The sequence below is a fragment of the Carassius gibelio genome, chromosome B9 (genome assembly GCF_023724105.1).
Source record: "Carassius gibelio isolate Cgi1373 ecotype wild population from Czech Republic chromosome B9, carGib1.2-hapl.c, whole genome shotgun sequence".
Lineage (NCBI taxonomy): Eukaryota > Metazoa > Chordata > Actinopteri > Cypriniformes > Cyprinidae > Carassius > Carassius gibelio.
In genome coordinates, this window is record NC_068404.1 from 767,910 (window position 1) to 787,279 (window position 19,370).

The 19,370-nt window shown below is 40.3% G+C and overlaps 1 protein-coding gene across 32 annotated transcripts in view; it reads left to right on the top strand.

Moving 5' to 3' along the window:
* The window catches only part of ranbp2 (RAN binding protein 2), a 231,696-nt gene that overhangs the window by 189,757 nt on the left and 22,569 nt on the right, over positions 1-19,370 (top strand). For 10 of the 32 annotated variants that reach the window (XM_052564549.1, XM_052564555.1, XM_052564566.1 and 7 more), the window contains exons 11-16: positions 14,440-14,563; positions 17,011-17,172; positions 17,253-17,390; positions 17,467-17,598; positions 18,140-18,328; positions 18,408-18,491. The exons of 8 other annotated variants lie outside the window; for them this stretch is intronic. In XM_052564549.1, coding sequence (XP_052420509.1) covers positions 14,440-14,563; positions 17,011-17,172; positions 17,253-17,390; positions 17,467-17,598; positions 18,140-18,328; positions 18,408-18,491 — 829 coding nt within the window. Of the gene's footprint in view, positions 1-2,436; positions 2,637-6,291; positions 6,360-6,453; positions 6,566-7,205; positions 7,359-7,424; positions 7,650-8,071; positions 8,215-11,094; positions 11,291-11,368; positions 11,667-11,746; positions 11,929-14,181; positions 14,364-14,439; positions 14,564-17,010; positions 17,173-17,252; positions 17,391-17,466; positions 17,599-18,139; positions 18,329-18,407; positions 18,492-19,370 lie in introns of those variants that run through there. 14 more of the 32 variants (XM_052564556.1, XM_052564557.1, XM_052564571.1 and 11 more) reach the window with 14 other exon arrangements.

Below are 19,370 nucleotides of genomic sequence, written 5' to 3' on the forward strand. Positions count from 1 at the left end.
GACTATGGATGTTGAAAGATCAAATGTTATTGTATATCAGAATCAGAATCAGAATCAGAATCAGAATGAGCTTTATTGCCAGGTATGTTTACACATACGAGGAATTTGTTTTCGTGACAGAAGCTCCGCAGTACAACAGAATGACAGCGACAGAACATAAAACACATAATAAAAGAATAAAAAATACAAATATGTAGACAGTGAATGACAATATACAAATGACAATTGTAGGCAGGTATGTTACAAAGTGAAGTTATGTATGTACATATATATTGTGTGCAAAAATTTAATTTAATTTAATATCAGCTGTTGGAATTCGATTCGTTTTGATAAAGTTTTCCATGTTTAATAATGAAATTAATTTGCGATGTTCACCCGCTATTGAAGAATATTTAAGCCTTGTGATATTGGTTACTGAAGGTGACGATGTTTGAATATGTTCTTATATCAGTTCCTCTAAATGTTTACTTTACTAAAAATGCATGTGGGCAATCTAAAATGGGTAAAACATTCAGAGAATGTCATATTTGAACATGTTTTTGATACAGTTGAATCGAAGGGAAACCCAGAGTCATGTGACACCGAATAGCACGAGTAACACAGCAATTGGCTGATGGACAGATCTTCGTTGAAATGCTGTGTATTCACAAGACACTGAAACAGTGAACATTTGCATAAATAATCAATTTATTGTTACAGAATGCATATTTTGACATTTATGGTTGTTCTAATATGATAATTTTTGGAAAATATATAACCCATCTAGATGAGAGCTGATCACACGCACGTTTTTGTCCTGTCTTTATTCCACCATTTCACAGACTGCTGGGAACACTTAACTGTTAACTGATGCAGAAGTCCTGTACACGCTACAAATATTTAATTAAAATCGGTTGCAAATTTATCGGAAATATCATCAATGAGAAAGTTAAAGTCACTAACAATCACAATTCTAGTGAATTCTAGCTTTAGAATACTAAAATCATCTAAGAAGTAGCTGTTTAGGCAAGGGGTACGATAAATTACAATACAATAAAAGTGATCTGTACGACCAACTTGAAATGATTTGCAATTCGGAAGAGGAATAAGATTCCACATTTACCATCCGGCAGAAAAAAAATGGTTTCTGAAGATGGCAGTAAGTCCTCCACCACGCATTTGAAAGTATAGGCAGACTGATAAATGGATTATCATTTGGGCAAATTACTTTAAGGGGAGCATTTTTCATATTTCTCTGCCAGGTTTCAGTCTCCTTGGTTTTAACAATATAATTCAGAACAAACATTTAAGTAATTGAACGAGCATTTACAAGTGCCATTCTGAGAGGTAGAGCAACAACTGTGTGTAATATTTTGTGGCAAACCACGTGGAGTTGACGGGGACTTGATCCGCCGCATGTAAAGACTCCACTCACCGCGGGAAAACGCTCTCCACAAACGTATCAGAGAATACGGGATCTGAATCCAGGCCCTTCTCCACCGCTTCGTCCAGTGTCTTCGGGACCTTGGGTCAGAAGGACCAGCTGAGAGGACTGATGTGGACAATACATTCTGTGGAATATCAGCCCAGGGTGGTGGAATATTATGATCTACCATTGATGACCGCATATTTAGAAGAGTTGGGCGATCACACACCTGAGCTGTTAGAATTCCAATCAAGAATTGTCTTCTTTTTAAAGAATTTCAAAAGCTGCGTTTGAACAGTTTTCACGAAAAAATGATGGAAACTTGCTTCAGCATGTGGCAGCTTGTTACAGTAATAGACTTATAATAGCACCAAATTATATGTATAATACCTTAATAAATAAATAAATAACAATAGATGAATAATACCAAGATGAATATGTAATATCAATGACATGTAGATTTTTATAATAGTATTTGTGTAATAATTATTAAACTAAGTAAGACACAACTAATGACACAACACTAAGAAATGTGGACATGAATTCCAAATTGTGTTTAATTAAGAAGCTCCTTAAGTATAATATATAAATGTACACACACAGAAAAGTGGTTCGGTTATGAGCAGGGTGATTATGTCCATTCATTCAGACCAGTTCTGGGTTTAACTAGAACAAACACACCATTAGTCTGTGGAAGTATAGCCCTGTCTCTGAGAACAGCTTATAATCAAGTGATGATAAACTTACTCTTTGTCAGTGGTGGACGAAGTACACAAATCAAGTACTTGAGTAAAAGTACAGATACATATAATAAAATATTACTCCAGTAAGAGTACTCCTTTTTCAATTTTACTCAAATGAACGTACACGAGTACTCAATTTTTTATGTACTTAAGTAAAGTACTGAAAGATAGATGTTTGCAATTTTATATAGACTAGGTGTCTAGCGTATGGTCGCTCCAGGCCAGCAGGCGGCGGAGGCGGGGGCGCGCACGTGACAAGCACCGTGAGCAGCAGCAGCAGCAGCAGAAGAAGAAGACAGAGCGGATGTTCCGCCATTTACGGGATCGTGCGGAATTCGCGCGTGCAGGAGCCGGTGATCCGCGCTTCAATGATCAACTTCTAAAGCAGAGTTTGCGAAGAGTTTGTTACAGCAGTCATGAGACGGAGTAAAGCTGATGTGGAGCGCTACATCTCTTCAGTCCAGAACGCGTCTCCGTCACAGAAAACGGTAAGAAGGGCGTCACGGGCCTAATGCTGTCAGTAACGGACACTACATTCAAACTGAGACAGGAACACTAACACTAGAGTAACCCGAGGAACACAAACTACACTGTCTGTAACTTCAGCTTGATCTGCACATCTGTGTGATTATTATCTGTCTGTATCAGTGAAGTGTTAGGACTTGCCTGGTCGTGTTCTGTGTTTAATGACAGCTTATATCTCGGAGAGCAGGGGGCTTATAAACGACGATGTAATGTGTTTATTTGAATTATGTTTAAGAAATTTAAAATCAGTTTGGATAAAAATAAATTTGTAACAGACTTACATAAACTTTAGATGACAACGTATTTTGCTCAAATAAATAAATATTTAATAAAAATATAATTTAGGACACAAGTGAACCCCGTAATCAACAGCGCACTCCTGACGTGTTCGAGTCATGTCGTATTTACGAGTTAATGCACATCAACCCCATCACACAGTCATGATTACAAGTATTACATTTTTAGATTAAATTATTGAGAAACATGACCGGGTCTATGTGGTTGCCGTTGTTGATGGCAATATAAGTCATGGTTGTCATGTGACACAGCAGCTACGATAGCACTGTATAACTGATATAGGCTTCTGTTTTATTTAATTATTTTTCCTTTTCATTCAAAACAATTCCAAACATGCTTAATATATAAGGAAATATTACGATTCTCAAATATGTCTAGGTAAACGCGTTTTTCACCTTTATAGATTGTTATTTGATCAATATATGGTAATGGGCAAACTAGTGTAATCTATTAACTACACAGAAAAACCTGACTTTTTACTTAAGTGCCAGATCATGCCATAAAATATTTTAATACGACTGAATTTGCATTTAATGTCGATTTTAATAACAATATTGTAAGTTGCTGATTTTAACTTTCATTTTACAGAGAGTAAAGAACATTTACATTGTCAAAGAACATTTTTATTCAGTCTAGCCAGAGTTCTCCAAAACTCCCATTAAAATCACTGAAGCTCTTTACATTATGAAACTTATTTCTTACATTCTATGCACATCTGCACTTTTTGTTTTTGATTCAGAGAATTCGCTAAAAATTCAGTCAGCGAGCAAGTGAACAAAACGGTGCGTTTCAGTGATGACTCTTCTGGACGTTTCTGATTGGCCGTTGCATTCATAAGCGCAACAGAATGGTTTCTGATTGGTTATCATGAAGCGTCTGTCTCTGGCTCAGCGCCAGCAGTGAACACAGATCTGAGTTTAGGAGCTGATGCTGTGCACTGAACGATATAATCACACCGCTGTGATTGTATCAAATATATATAAAATATTATTCACTTTTTTGTCGTTTGGAAGCTGTATTTATAATCCACTTAGAAGGGGCATGAATGAACGCATTGTGCCGAATAAACTGACTGGGACACACCTGATGTAGTTAGGACTAGTGAAACCCGTAACCACAAACCTCCCAGAGGACCTGAACACAGCGTCAGTACCAGGGATGGAAATTATCTTAGTCCACCGGTCACTGTGTCAGATGGATTTCTAAATCTACCATGTCATAAACACGTGTAGCCATACAATGTTGTTACTTCAAACACAAATGAACAGCGTAACAACTTACTAGCCACAGAGCTAACCTCTGAGTTAGTACTTGAAGACTGGAAATAAAAGTCATTCCCCGGACAGCAGTTATTAGACACGCAGCCGATAATACTGTCATTAAAAACAATAAGATAAACACAGACTGTCCATATAATCTGAAATGTTGCAGGATGCTGGAGGAGAATGAACTTACTGGGGTTTGACAGAGACGTGACAGTATGTGGAAACTTGTGCGCGATAACAAATTAAACTCTTCACGTGATCTTGTATATCATGAACGTGTGCTGTAAAACGAACTGTAAATAACCCACAGGTATATCCCTCCGCCGGCGGCACTAACTTCAGCTGCAGACACAGTGCTGGGAACAACACGCCGTTTCTCCACGCAGCTGCTGCGGATCATACTGGGGCTGGTACTTGTAGTTCGAAAATCAATTGCACAATCGATCAGACCAACCAAAAAAAGTTTTGAAAATGAAAATAGGCAATCAATTTTAACCAAATATGTACACTATTAATTTTAAAATATAGATGTAACAAAACTCACAAACAAGCAGAAAAAGGAAATAAAGAATTCAGAAAGTGCAGTATGTGCTGCGACAGCTAGACAGAAAATACCAGCAATTTTACACCCCTATAAGACCCAGTGACGTCGAAAGTGACCTCTTATGCTGCGTTCACAACAAACACATATAGAGCGTCTGGAGCGAATGATTTCAGTGTTAAGTCAATGTAAAGACACGTTTACACGCGTCTGGAGGTCTCGCAGCACGGTAGATGTGAATTCTCCTCATTCGCGCGTCTAGTTACAGGAGATTCTGAGTTATGAGAAGAACCATTGCAAGCTGACAGTGACCGGTAATACCCACACCTTGTGCAGCTGGACCGGAGTGTCCCTGGACATCAGTGCGGTCAGAGCACGTCTTCTCAACAGCTGGACATACAGTGGTCCTAGCCTGTCTAGTGCCCCTAGCCTAAGTGTTGGCTATGTTCAATAAAAAAAACACACTTTTTTGAACAGTTGTTTGAAATGGATTAAATCATTATTTAAAGTAATCTTGGATATTTTTGAATTGCCTAAATCATAAATGCAGCCGGGTTGAAACCTGCAGTGATGTTGTTATTGTGTTATTGCAGCCGTCCCGTCTGCATATATATCTTTTCGAGAATGTTGCACTCCTGTTGCTGTTTGTTATTCTGCACGAAACTTAATGCCAATAAATAAGAAATATTGCTGACTTTTGTGTTTCCAGCGCTCTCTTTATGTCCGTCCGTTATTTGATGTTGAAAAAGGAAACGTAACCTTTTTTTAGACATGGAAAATCAATTTTACAATCAATTCAATGAACACTTATGTCTTAATCGAAAAAGATTTTTTCACAAAAGTGACAGCCCTAGATGATATTACACTTTATTGCGTGTTGTACACACACCAGGGATGGAAATTAACTATTTTTTTGGGGTGAAACAGTATGCTATGAAGCGAGTTTACCCCAGCACAAACTCATGCATGATATTAATGCACATCTGGTCAGTAAAGCTGGTTCTGTGCTCAGTGGTACATCTCTTCAGGTTTAGCCCAGTGTGTCAGTGATCTACGGCTCTGTGCAGTAAATGCTGAAAGCAGGAGATGGTGTATCAGTAATCACAGACCCAGATCTGCTGTTCAATAAGCTCATATCGGCCGATAATATCGGTCGGGCTCTAATTTTTTATATATATAAGTTACAGTGAATGATATTTTAGTGCATGTCTTCTGACAAACTTGGTATGTGTTTTTGTTCAGAATAATATAAACTCTAACCGGACAGGTTCTAATGTATAGGGAAAACACAGCTTGAAACACCCTTTCCATCAGTTATCTGCATTAACAGTTATTACAGGGAACGTGCGACTGAAGCTATGATGCTAAAACATTAGCTCTGCATTTCTACATTTCAAAATATGTTGAAGTTGAAAGCAGTATTTTTTTGAGCAGTAAGTGACTCCCGCCTCAGTTTAATCTGGTCTGATGATTGCTGTGGTCATTCGCTCTGACCCTCAGTTTGTGTTTCTGCAGAAGACACTCAAAGGATTTCTGTTTGCTAAGCTCTACTTCGAGGCTAAGGAGTATGAGCTGGCTAAAAGGTAGGCTGGTTCCTGTGCTCTTCTTCTCTGTCTGATGTCTGTTTCCTCTCGGATGAGCTGATGTTTCTCTCTCTCACACACACGTCGATGGCAGACATGTCTCCGAGTATCTGACCGTCCAGCCCAAGGATCCTAAAGCACACAAGTTCCTCGGTCAGCTGTTTGAGCGTGACGGAGAAACAGACAAAGCTGTGGGATGTTACAAGGTTAGACTCTCACATGTTCGGATCAGATCCTGTTCACACATGATCAGGAATGCTACTAACCATTATTTGATTAATCAGAGTAAAATAATATTTTCTTTATTTAAATCTTACTGACAAAAGCACACTTCCACATTCTGCCCAGTGTCCTGAAAACTGAGTGCCTTGAACACACAGTGCTTAACTATTAGACCAGTCAATAACCAATACAGAAAGCTAATCAATATGTCTGGTCCTTACCAACACTGTTAGTTAAGAGCTGCAGTGACACAAACCTTACATACATGTGTTTTAATAAATGTGTTAATCACTGTGGGCTATATAGTGAATAGTTTAAATCTTGTGATAATAATAATGAATAAAATCACAGTAATGTTCTTCAGGAACACTCTGATCACCGTCAGTCTCTTACTGTAATGTCTTTATCCTGAATATAAATGTTAAACAACAGATATTCCAGCACAATGAAGGTTTAGCACAATTGAAATGGTTGTGAACTAGTGTTTTCTGATGACGTTGACCGTCCTGACTCCTGATCTGTAGCTCTACTGATCACGTGTGTGTGTGTGTGTGTGTGTGTGTGTGTGTGTGTGTGGCATTGAGACGTGTGTTCTTCCTGTAATGATGTTTGTTTGACTCTCAGCGCTCGGTGGATCTGAATCCGGCTCAGCACGATCTGGTTCTGAAGGTGGCTGAGCTACTGTGCAGTAAACCCCAGCATGACAGTCGAGCTGAGTTCTGGGTGGAGAAAGCGGCCAGGCTTCTGCCAGGACACCCGGCCGTCTTCAATCTGAGGGTGAGTGTGAGCTAAAGAGCTGCACACGTCTGCTGTGCATTGTCTCACAAGTCCTCTCTGCCACAGGAGAAGCTTCTGAGTGCTCAGAGTGGCTCTAACCAGCTGTACGAGCTGCTGCAGGCGGAGCTGAAACTGCGGCCCACCGACACCTACATCAACCAGAAGCTGGTGCAGCTCTACAGCGCAGAGGGCCGGCTCGAGGACGCCGTCAAACACTGCCTCGCCGTGGAGAAGACCGGCATCCTGAGACACTGTCTGGAGTGGTACCAGCTGTTGGTCAGCACCCTGCAGGTACAGCACAGTCTCTCACGCTGGACGCTTTTATGTGGTTTAGTCTTATGTGATATGATCAACAATGTGTATTCACATAAAAACATTGATCAAAATGCACATGTAGAGCTCATCAAATATAGTAAAGCTCAGATGTTTGCTAGACATACAAGACATCAGTGAGAGTTCCTCGCTGTGAATGAATGCACTGAATCGCTTTCCATCACGTGGATATTGTAAATTCGATCATTGTTTTTTTTTTTTTTACACTGACATCATGACTTGTTTTTTTTCTGTAAATGCTCTTTGAGTGAGAAGGTTGTTTCGTTTTCATGTTTGTTCATCATGAAAGGTTTCAGTGACTCATGGGAGGTAATGTTCCTGATAATCTGACTCTCTTCTGATCTGTGTAATCCCTAGCGCTTCTCTCTGCTTTATTTCAGGAGTACCTGTGTCAGCCGAGTGTGTCGTCGAACGAACAGGCGTCACGCAAGTTTCACAAAGAGCTGCTGCTGGCTCAGTGCAGCCGAGTGAGACTGACGCTGACACTGAAGGACTGTGAAGAGAGCACCGCTGCCCTCTGGAGGTACACACACACACACACACACACACACACATCACTGACAGAGCACGGCACAGTTACAGGGTTTCCGCGGGGTTGTAAAAGGTAGTAAATTAAATTATGCCAAATTAAGGCCAGTAAAATGTAGTAAACGTCATCTGACGAGGTAGCAAACCGTGTAGCGAGCGCACGGCAGAGCGGGAGAGACCTTGCGTGTGTGTGTGTGTGTGTGTGTGTCTCTCTCTCATGCAGTGGTGGCACGTTTATATAACGGCACCTAGACACTGTAAAAAAATATGGACTGGCCATCGGGAGCACCGAGACATTTCCAGGCGGCCTAACGGTCATTCTGGTCTGCCGGCTGCCGCTGTGCAGTCGATCAGGCTGACGTGCTATAGGCTGTTATGCAACTGCAAATTAATTGACGGTCTTATGAATCTATGAATCCGGCGATCGCGGAGTGATATGAACCCACCACATGACCAAACATCAGCGAAGCACTGCCAAATTGGCTATATCCAGAGGCAGGCTTTATCTTAGAAAATCGCGCAAGAAATGGAGCGCAAAGGAGAAGCAGAGAGGGAAAGGAGAAAAGCCCTGGCAACAGACGCAGCAAGTTGCTGCAAATCCCAGCCATGTTCACCAGTAAGGAGCAGGTCGGTCAGAATTAGATTTAGATTTACTATGGTTCACTGAAAAACCCGAACTGTTCAGTTTAGCACACACGGTTCGACACGCGCTGGGACCGCTGTTCAACTTAAGTCTGACAAAGCATCTGTAATATGGTTTAAATAAATGACACGTAAAACAAACAGGGTTCAGATAATATATTTTTCTGTTGATGGATGCGTATTCTGGATTCCCAGACATTACAACAACAGCGATGAAAAAACCCCTCTACAAATCATTCCCTCTTGTTCAGTACTAATACGAACACTGGATCAGTGCATTCTCTTAAAGTGACAGTCTTTATATTAATCGAACAGCAACAACCAAGAAATCACTCACTGCTCTTGATTAAAAAGCTTTTTTTTGTTTTTACTTAAAGAATAATCTTAAATTTATAGTCCAAAATGCAATGCTGTTTTACATTTGATTACTTTAATTTCTGTACCTAAAAACTAATGCAAGACCTACCTAAAAAAAAACCTGAAAGTCAGTTTATTTTATTTGTATCTTTGTATCTTTACTATTGTATTTATTTGTGCTGTTGCTTGTATTTAGATTATTCTTAATAATATGATAATATATATTTTTTGAAGGTAAAGTTTTTCCATAAACATAGCATATACAACTATACCGAAACCGTGAAACAAACCGAACTGTGAAAAAGTTGAACTGTTGCACCCTTATATTTAAATAATCATTTGGCATACGAAAGCTTTCATTAAAAGCCACTTACAATAGATAAAATCAATGTAAAATAAATATATATTACAAATGTATATAATGATAGATGTTTTAAAAGAGCATCTTAATGACAAACTAGCACACTGTTTTACATATGAAGATAAAGTATTTTTTTAGTGCCAAAATTGACCAGAAACTGATTTTCTATTTCTAGCCTAGTGTACAACGCTTATTTATTTTGAAGGTGACGAAGGAAGCAACAGTAGCACTAGTGCTGTTAGTGCTCCTGCTTTGAACAAGAGAGGGTGGACAGTTCAGCTTTTGAGTCAGAGCAGGAACCTTCAGATAAAGTTTAAGCTATTAGCAAAACTAAACATGCTGGCTATACTCTTAGAACAATATGTGCTTTTATGATTTATAAGGTCATCAGTAGTAGGACTGTGATCACTGGGACATACAATTGATGGCTGCATAATTAATATAGATTATTGAAAGCTCTTATTTGATATTGCAGAGAAACTCAATGTGCAGAGTGAGAGAGAGGGGGATTCAGGGAAAGATGATGGAGACAGTGAATGCCTTGATACTTCTTGATACTTGATTTGATTATTTTGCCTGTCCACAGTCTAAGGATTTTGATTTATTTTTAAGTATAACCCAATTCAAACAACTGAAAGAGCCAAAGAGTTTATCAGTCTGGTGGACACATGGATTGGGTGGTGACTGCAGCAACAGAGGAGGCCTGGGGTGGAGTCAAATTCCCTGATTTACTGTCCCAGTCCACCACTGCCTCGCTTACTTTTATTTAGTTTTGAATGGTTCTGTTTAAAAGTAGATATTTCAAGCTTTCTGTGGATAATAGATATAGGATATTTCTAATTTGTCTCTCTCTCTCTCTCTGTGTGTGTGTTGGGCAGTGCTTGGCTTGTGTCCAGTGTTGAAGTTATTTGTTTATTAATGAAATACTGTTATTATAGTGTACAATTGCACTTTATTATTACACATTGTGTAGCTGTTCATTCTAAAGGTCCAGTCTGGCTTCTAATTTTTATGTAATTGTTACTCTTTGACATATTGAGTAAATCCTATGGAGCAAGGCCTGTTGTGATCTTGATTAATCACAGTCCCATGGTAAAGTTCCCTCTCACTTGACTGTAGCTCCCTCACTTGCCCTAACACACATGCACACTCACATACACCTACAGAACCGCTCCTGACTTTCTCTTTCTCGCTCTCTCTCGTTCTCTATCTCTCCCTCCCAGTGTTCAAATTAAGTTATAATTTCCACATTAAATTGTGATTAAATATGTCATTCATTCGTTTTGGAAAGATATTTCATGTCTTTACTTGTCACTTTACTTAACACTGCTACAGTTGAAGTTTGAAGCCGTGTTGGTAGTAAAAATATTGTGATGGTAGTAAAATAGGTGGTAAAAAGGTATTAAATTCAATTTAAGAATCTCTGTATAAACCCTGAATTACATGAAGGCGTCAGTGGCTCCCATGTTAATGTTGGTGTCGCTCACGGCCGTCGTTGTCTTTGTTGCGGTGCAGTTTTGACTGTGCCATGCAGGATCTGAAGAACACAGCTACAAACAGGAAGGATGAGCTGGCGGAGGTGTTCACGGAGATGAGGGCGCACCTGTACCTGTACGCCGGGACACTGCTGCTGAAGAGAGCCCAGGACGGGGCGCAGCAGTGGAGGACCGTGCTGGATCTGGCTGCTCTCTGTTATCTCATATCTTATCAGGTACGCTGCTTCCTCTTCCTCATGACCTCGTGCCCCGAGGTCCTCCTCCTCACAGGCTCTCATCCTCTTCTCCCTCAGGCTCCCAGACCCAAAGCCAGGAGCCTGAAGAGTGAGCAGGTGTCCCATGAGCCTCTGGAGCTGCTGGCCTGTGATCGTCAGAGTCAGGCGGGTCACATGCTGCTGAACCTGAGCCAGGATGTGGAGCAGCTGCTGAAGGATGTGGTGGAGTCGTTCGGGAACCGGAGTGGCCCGGGTCATCTGTTTGATCAGCTGTTCGGTGCACAGACACAGGAGCAGCACTCCTTCATCTGTAACGATGACATCCATGTACACGTACACGCGCCCAAAGCCGCTGATCTGGCCAAGTGGGACAGTGGTGAGTGTCAGACCGGAGCGTGAGTGAGTGTGTTGGGTCTGCAGCAGATTCTGATGGGTGTGTGTGTGTGTGTGTCACAGGAGCGGTGATGCTGCACGCGGGTGATCTGCAGCAGCTGGTGTGGCTCGGCCTGCAGTGGGCGCTAATGGGTCAAAGCGTGAGTCTGCAGGACTGGCTCAAGCAGCTCTTCCCTCGCCTCACGCTCGAGACCTCAAAACTGGACACCAACGCACCAGAATCCATCTGCCTGCTGGACCTGGAGGTGCGTTCATGCTTTAGTGTCTTCCACAGAGGAACAGCATGTTTTTACTCTCAAAGTGTTGCTAGCCATTGACTTGCGTTTTATGAATCACCAAGGAGTTTCAGATAAAATCTTTTTTACTGTTCTGCTGAAGAAAAACCGTCACCTGCCTCTTGGATGGGCTGAGGTATTAACACAAGCTTTCATTTCTGGCTGAACTATCTGTTAAATATCTATAGTTGTTAAATATCTAACATGCAGAATTAACAAGAACCTCAACAATCTGCTGATCAGTCATCTGGAAGTCTAGCTTCACTTCTGTCAAGTCACGTGTGTTTCAGTAGCACTTTACACTAGGGCAAAAATCATAATCACAGATATTTAACCTGATTATGAGTGGGCCATATGACCAAACATATGAGTGATTCGTTTAAAGATGGTGATGCGTCAAATATATATTCTGTAAATATGATTGGTATTAGAGCTTCTCAATTATGGCAAAAATCATAATCAGGATTATTCGGGTCAATCTTGTAATCAAGATTATTTAACACAATTAAAGATAGTGATGCATATCAAATATGTATTTCCTGTAAATAAGTTTGCTATCTCATCTACATTGTAGAGACCAGCAGAATTTCAAACAAACAAAAAGTCTTTAAAATTATTGAAAATAATTAAACAGTCAGTAATAAAAAAGCTAAGGACAAATACAATATAAAATATTCAACTGAAACAAACTGTGCTTAGTGCTTTAAATCTCAAGCACTAAGATTATTTAATTTATTCACTATACTGTTAATTATATCTCATTTCAGTTTTAGTTTTAATAGACAGATCCGTGGATCATTGACAAGCTACACAATATCACGTTCATTATCGCAGATGAATCGTCTAGTATGTGCAGCGTTTCCATTGCTCAAGTTTTGATGTGTACTGCTTGCACAAATCTAGCAAATACAGTCTTTATAAGCTTTCCATTGAAAAACAGCGATCTGTTGTCGATGCTTGAGGCTGAGATCTTTATAATGATACATAGTTTTTCATAAACACTGAATCTATTCATAATCACTGACACGTGCAAACACGGAGAGTTCAGTTAAAAACATGAATAAATATACTTCCATAAATCAAGCAGATCACGTTTTGCAAATGTCATGTTACAGTCACAAGAAATGTAGCTTTTATGGAGGAACAAAAGTGCAGCGCTGCAAAAGAAGTCATAATAATAGTTTTAACTCAATGATTGCATTTTCATAATTGTTGGAGGCCAAAATCGAAACGTTTTTTGGTTAATTGCACAGCCCTAGTTGGCATGAAATCTACATGTTAGGGTTGGGGACATTATAGAAGTATCAATACCACAGCAGAGTACTAGTACAATCACTAAAAATATTGACAATGATTAAACTGTCAGTAATAAAAAAGGAGAAATACAATAGAATAAAAAGAGAAGTACTAGTGTCAAGTGCAGTGACACACAGTCGGTAGCAGGAATATTAGCCTGCTGTCACTCTAAATATCGCACAGATTTTATTTACTGGTACACATGTTGTCATTGTCATTCTCAACTCTTTACGTTCATTTATCACATAATCGGCGAGGGTTTATGTGAATGATCATGAAACCCCATATTTTGACTCTTCTGTGTATTTACCCAGTGTTTAGGGGCGCACTATGAGCTAACCGTTCTCTTGACATGTCCATGCTCTGTCTCTGAGTGCATGCACAGAAACTCTCCCCAGGAACTGCACCAGTTCTCTTGCGCTTTTCAAAACATAAATCTAATACATCTGAATGAATCAAGCACATCCATTTTGCCAGTCATGTTACACATTTACCGATTTGTACGTGTAATTGGGCTTTTATGGAGGAGTGAAAGAGCAACACTGGAAAGGGGTTGAAATGGAGCACAAGAATCATTTTATCTCTGTTGTATTTTCTTAATAGTTGGAGGCTGAAATCGAATTGCACAGACCTACTGTATACGATACAGATTTAATCAAAGCAGCTTCATAGAGAAGCAGGAAAGTAATCAGTGCTGCAAGTGTAATCAAACAGGACACTTTGAAATTCTGCTGTGAAGACCGTGTCGTCCTTCAGCTAAATGTAATTAGTTTTGTTCTCCTCTGAGAGTGTCAGTGCAGTTAAGTTGATATTATTACTGATATTAAGTGTGTTTTAAAGCCCAGCTGAGCGAGTGAGAGCAGGTGAAGTCTCTACATCTGACTGCATGAGGACACACTGGATCTCTGTCATGTGTGTGTGTTGCAGGTGTTCGTGAGCGGTGTGGTGTTCTGCAGTCAGACACAGCTGCAGGAGCGGGTGAAGATGACGTCCTGCTCTCAGCCGCTCGAGCCTCGCTGTCTGCCGCTGCACATCATGAAGCTGCTGTCGTCTGACAGACAGAGAGAGTGGTGGGACGCCGTCTACAGCCTGATCCACAAGAGAGCGCAGTGAGTGACTCCTCCAGCTGTGTGTGTGTGTGTGTGTGAGACGTCATGTGTTCTGACTGCAGTGTGTGTCTCTCAGGCCCGGGACGTCTGCTAAACTGCGTCTGGTCGTGCAGCACGGTCTGGGCACGCTGCGTGCCGGGGAGAAACACGGCCTTCAGCCGGCTCTGCTCATACACTGGGCTAAACACCTGACTGACGCGGTACGTCCTCACCTGATGTCATACACTTCATTTCTGACACCCATCACAGCTTCAGCTCATGCAGTCTGCTGGCACAATCACATGGACACTTTCCCATTACTTTCACACGTTTTGGACACAATTTAGAGTTCTACTAACAGTTCCTGCTACAGTTTCCCTTTCTTTAAAAAGTCTTTATTTACCCTCCACAAATTCAGTTTACATGCACTCCTTTATCATTAGTTTTGTCTTGTTTTCCAATACAAAAAATTAAGTCACAGTCTCGAACTTCGAATTAAAAAATGGAATCGTCGATGCTGCCACGCCCCCATGTTGTATGACGGCAAATCAATGGCAAAAATAACCGAGCATTCAACTGATGCTGGCGCGCGCGCTATATGGCTTCCGCGAGAGGAAAACTGAATCGGATGCGAAGAAACGGGAGCCCGCGAGCTCATTTCAAACTCTCGCGCGCGCGTGACATGTACTCTGCGCGCAATACAAGCCCTCGCGCACGCATGCTCATTCCCCACATCCTCGCGCTCGATCATCTCACCTCTGCTTGCGCGAACAATTTTATTTTTGTCAGTCGTGGGGCGGGGCTTGCTGTTTTAGTTGTTCTCTCAAATGTCATTGGTTATTCCCCTTTTCCTAAAGTCAGTATTCGACGCCTGTTAGAAAATGAGTAATAATTCACTAGACTTGACCCATGACTTCATCAGTGGACCAGATGCATGCGAGTAATCATTTCTTTTGCTTGTTTAATTTATTTTTGTCTTTAATGTAATTTAATGCATTGTTTATAGAGTAGATCTTTTGTAGATACTTGATTAACTGGAATTCTTCTGATTGCTAGTGATTGCAGTCTTGTAATAAGAGATACACATATTTTACACACTGTAATGATGCACAAACACACACACACACACACACATACTGTACATACATACATTATATATATATATATATCTAAATGAATGACAGTGAAGTGTTTAACAAGTGTTTTATCTTTAATCTTTTAAATAGATACATCGTAATATTTGAAGGTTAGTTTAGTCATTTTTTATTGTTTTTGTTTGTTTTGTTATGAACTTGAATGTCATCTTTTGTGACTGCACTTACAAAAGAGAAACTGGATGGCAGTTTATTTTAAGTTTTCAATTGACTAAAGATATAAGTTATTGTTACATTATGTTGTTAATAAAAGTTTTAAATTTGACAATGTAATGTGGTACATTACAAACAAAGGTCAGATATTATATTACATAAAAGTCTAGTTTGAAAAATGACAATCTGTGCTTTAAAGAGAATAAATGTAAAAATCGAGAATCGAATCGAACCGTGACCTTAGAATCAAAAATGCAATCGAATCGAGGATTTGGAGAATCGTGACACCCCTACAAATATCTAAACATCCTTAAATCAAGAAACACTTTCTGTGGATGTAAAATGAAGAATTGGGAAATTGAACAGAACTAAGTGAGATGATTAAATCAAGAACTAGGGCTGTATGGTGATAGTCATGTTCATCTCGTCAGTAAAGCTGGTTCTGTGATTGGCAGTAAATCTCCATCACATGCTTCAGATGGAGAAGCGTTTATTACACAGAGCTGTACTCCGGTGACCAACTATGCAATATCATGTTCATAATCAATCAATCAATCGATAGCATGTAATTTACCATGCAGGCCTAACGAGAACTTCTCTTATGTAAGTTTTTGACTCTTCTTAAGCCAAGTAACATATGTTTGTAGATATTTAGGAAGCATGCTGTTTTTACAAAGCTGTTTCTCTGAAAAACATTGCTATAGCCAGTATTTCTACTCTGAAATGTGCATTTCATGCAGATCCCAGGTCAAGATCGCAATAACCGTTTCAACTGCTAACGTATTTTCTGGACTATAAGTGGCACTTTTTTTTCATAGTTTGGCTGGTCCTATGACTTAGTCAGGTGTGACTTATTTAGCAAAATTAATTTGACATGAACCAAGGGAAAACATTACCGTCTACAGCCGCGAGAGGGCGCTCTCTTGCAACTGGAGACTAATGTTTTCTCTTGGTTCTAAAATAAAAGCGACTTATAGTCAAGTGCGACTTATTTATGTTTATTTCCTCGTCATGACGTATTTTTGGACTGATGCGACTTATACTCAGGTGCGACTTATAGTCTGAAAAATATGGTAGCTGCAATATTCCATTCTTCACAATGATCTATGAGCAGAGTAACATTAAAACACAGTAAGTCAACTCATCAGATAACAATGCAAGGCTCATCATGTGTCCTCAGTCTGGCAAACCCACATGAGCGTCGAGTCTGAGGAGGAGGAAGTGTGAGAAACAGCGCTCTCCAATATTTTGAATTTGGATTGCAATACCCATATCAACCACTAGCTGTCGATCTTACATAACCTTTAATGTTATTATCTTAGGCCAGCAGTAAGTGTGTGTGTGTGTTGTGTGTGTGTCAGGCCGAGCGGGGGAACTCTTACTACGATCAGAAGGAGTATGCTGGACGCAGTGTGCACTACTGGAAGGTTGTGCTCCCCCTGCTGGAGAAGGTGCGACACAAACGCAGCATCCCTGAACCCCTGCAGCCCATGTTCATGCACTTCCAGAGCAAAGACATACAGGTATGTCCGTTACTTCAGTCCTTTAGCTGCTCTCTTTGTTTTCTGTGATATGTCGTCTCTAATGGTCTTTTGGACGTTAGCCTTCTCAGGTGCGAGTCTATGAGGAAGATGCCACCATAAGCTTCGCCACACTCCTTGACATCGAGGGCAACACTGAGGAGGCAATCTCAAAGCTGGAGCAGCTCAACAGCCTCTCGTCTAACTGGCATCTGGCGAAGGTAACCGCTTCAGCTCCGTCTGAAAGAGCTAGCTCTGTGTCTGACAACCTTTGACATGACTCGTGTTGATCTCCAGATCTATCAGAGGCTGTCAGAGGAGGCAGGAAACGGGCTTGAGGAGACTCAGGGCAGGTGCACCGACTTCCTCCTGAAGTTCAGGAAGTACTTGACTCAGATTTATCAGGCCAGTGCCGAGGATTTGGAGAAGGTATGTGACACAAGTGACTGTTGCAGTAATTTATTATGTAGCAAATGAAACCGCTTGTGAATAGTAATGTTATATACCGCAGAAAATAGCTTAATGGTGTTTTGAATTAAACCCATGTGAAGAATGAAAGGTTGAACGTCACCGATGTTTTTTGAGGAGTATTAGACTAGCTTAGGTGGTGAAGTTTTTATATTAATGTGATTCAAGCAATATACTGCCTTGACTTTATTCTTTAAATACAATGAATTTAGTATTGTATTGCTATGACTTTATTCTCTACAATATGGCCACCACTTTATTCTTGTAATTTAGATTTTCTCAAAATATTATGACTTTAATCTCATAAACCTCAGTTTATTTACGTGGCAGTAAACTCTTTCTTAGATCTCGTGTGGGTGCATCTGCTGATCATGCTCGACTAGTTGTGTGCTGCTACTAGAAAATCTGTGCAATCTTTATTGTTATTTGTATTGTAATCAGCCAGAGTTATAATAGTATTGTGACATAAATATTTGGCGTGTCTGCATGTGTTTTTGTGAAGTTGCCTGTATCGATGGAGGAGGTGATGGATTTGTTGAACGAGGTCAACCAGCAGCTTGTTGGTGAGGGGGATGAAGATCAGCTGGAATATCCTGTGACATCCAGTCCCGGTCAGCCCACTGAAGGACATGTTAAATTCTCCACCCCTTCCTCATCCAAGAGTGTCACGTCACCATCCAAAAGATCTGTGGTATGTTCAGTTCTGCTGTTTCTGCTCAAACTCTGTGTGCTGTTTACTGTTGCTGATAGTCTCCATCTCCCTCCTGCAGTTCTCCCCCAAAACACCACCTCACTGGGTGGAGGACCAGAAGTCACTGCTGCAGATGTTATGCCAGCAGGTCGAGGCCTTGAAGGTCAGTCCAACATCAACATGCTTTTCCACAGTGTGAATTTACATTCTGGCCATTATTTTTATATGTGATTTTATCATGGAAGCTTATTTTTATTTATAACTTTTGACATTTTAATCTAGGGGTGCTCCGATCACGATCGGCCGATCGTTATGCGCATCTCGTCAGTAAAGTCGGTTTTCTAATCAGCGGTTAATGCCATCAGGTGCGTGATTTCACATAGAGCAGCTGTTACTACACAGAGCCGTTGTTAACTGAGAAGATGCGCAAATCCACTTCATTTTCAGCGTTTTTTGGTGCATGTTCTCAGTTAACAACGGCTCTGTGTAGTAACAGCTGCTCTATGTGAAATCATGCACCTGATGGCATTAACCGCTGATTAGAAAACTGGCTTTACTGACGAGATGCGCATTAACGATCAGCCGATCGTGATCGGAGCACCCCTAATTTTAATTGAATGCGCGCATAGAGACAGTGTTTTTTCAGCAGAGAATTATGAGATCGCTGTAGTCTAGTTCAGAGCCAGACAGACTGAAGGATGTTTGCATGTCACTGGAGAGCATACACTAACACACACGAGCTTCAGCTAAGATTGAGTCAACAGAGATATCCATTGAAACAAAAATGCTTTGCGAATTTAGTGCTTATTGGAAGAAAAAACAACACTAAGTTTAAAAGGGGTCATATGATGTTGCTAAAAAGAACATTATTTTCCATATTTGGTTTAATGAAATGTTTATGCGATTTTAAGGTTAAAAAAAAAACTTTTATTAAGAATGTCTCTGGGTTTGAGATATAGTTTTTGCAACTTTAAGGATGTAGTTTATTCACAAACAGCTTGTAACACTCCAAAGAGAAAGGAAAACTTAATCGCATCATATG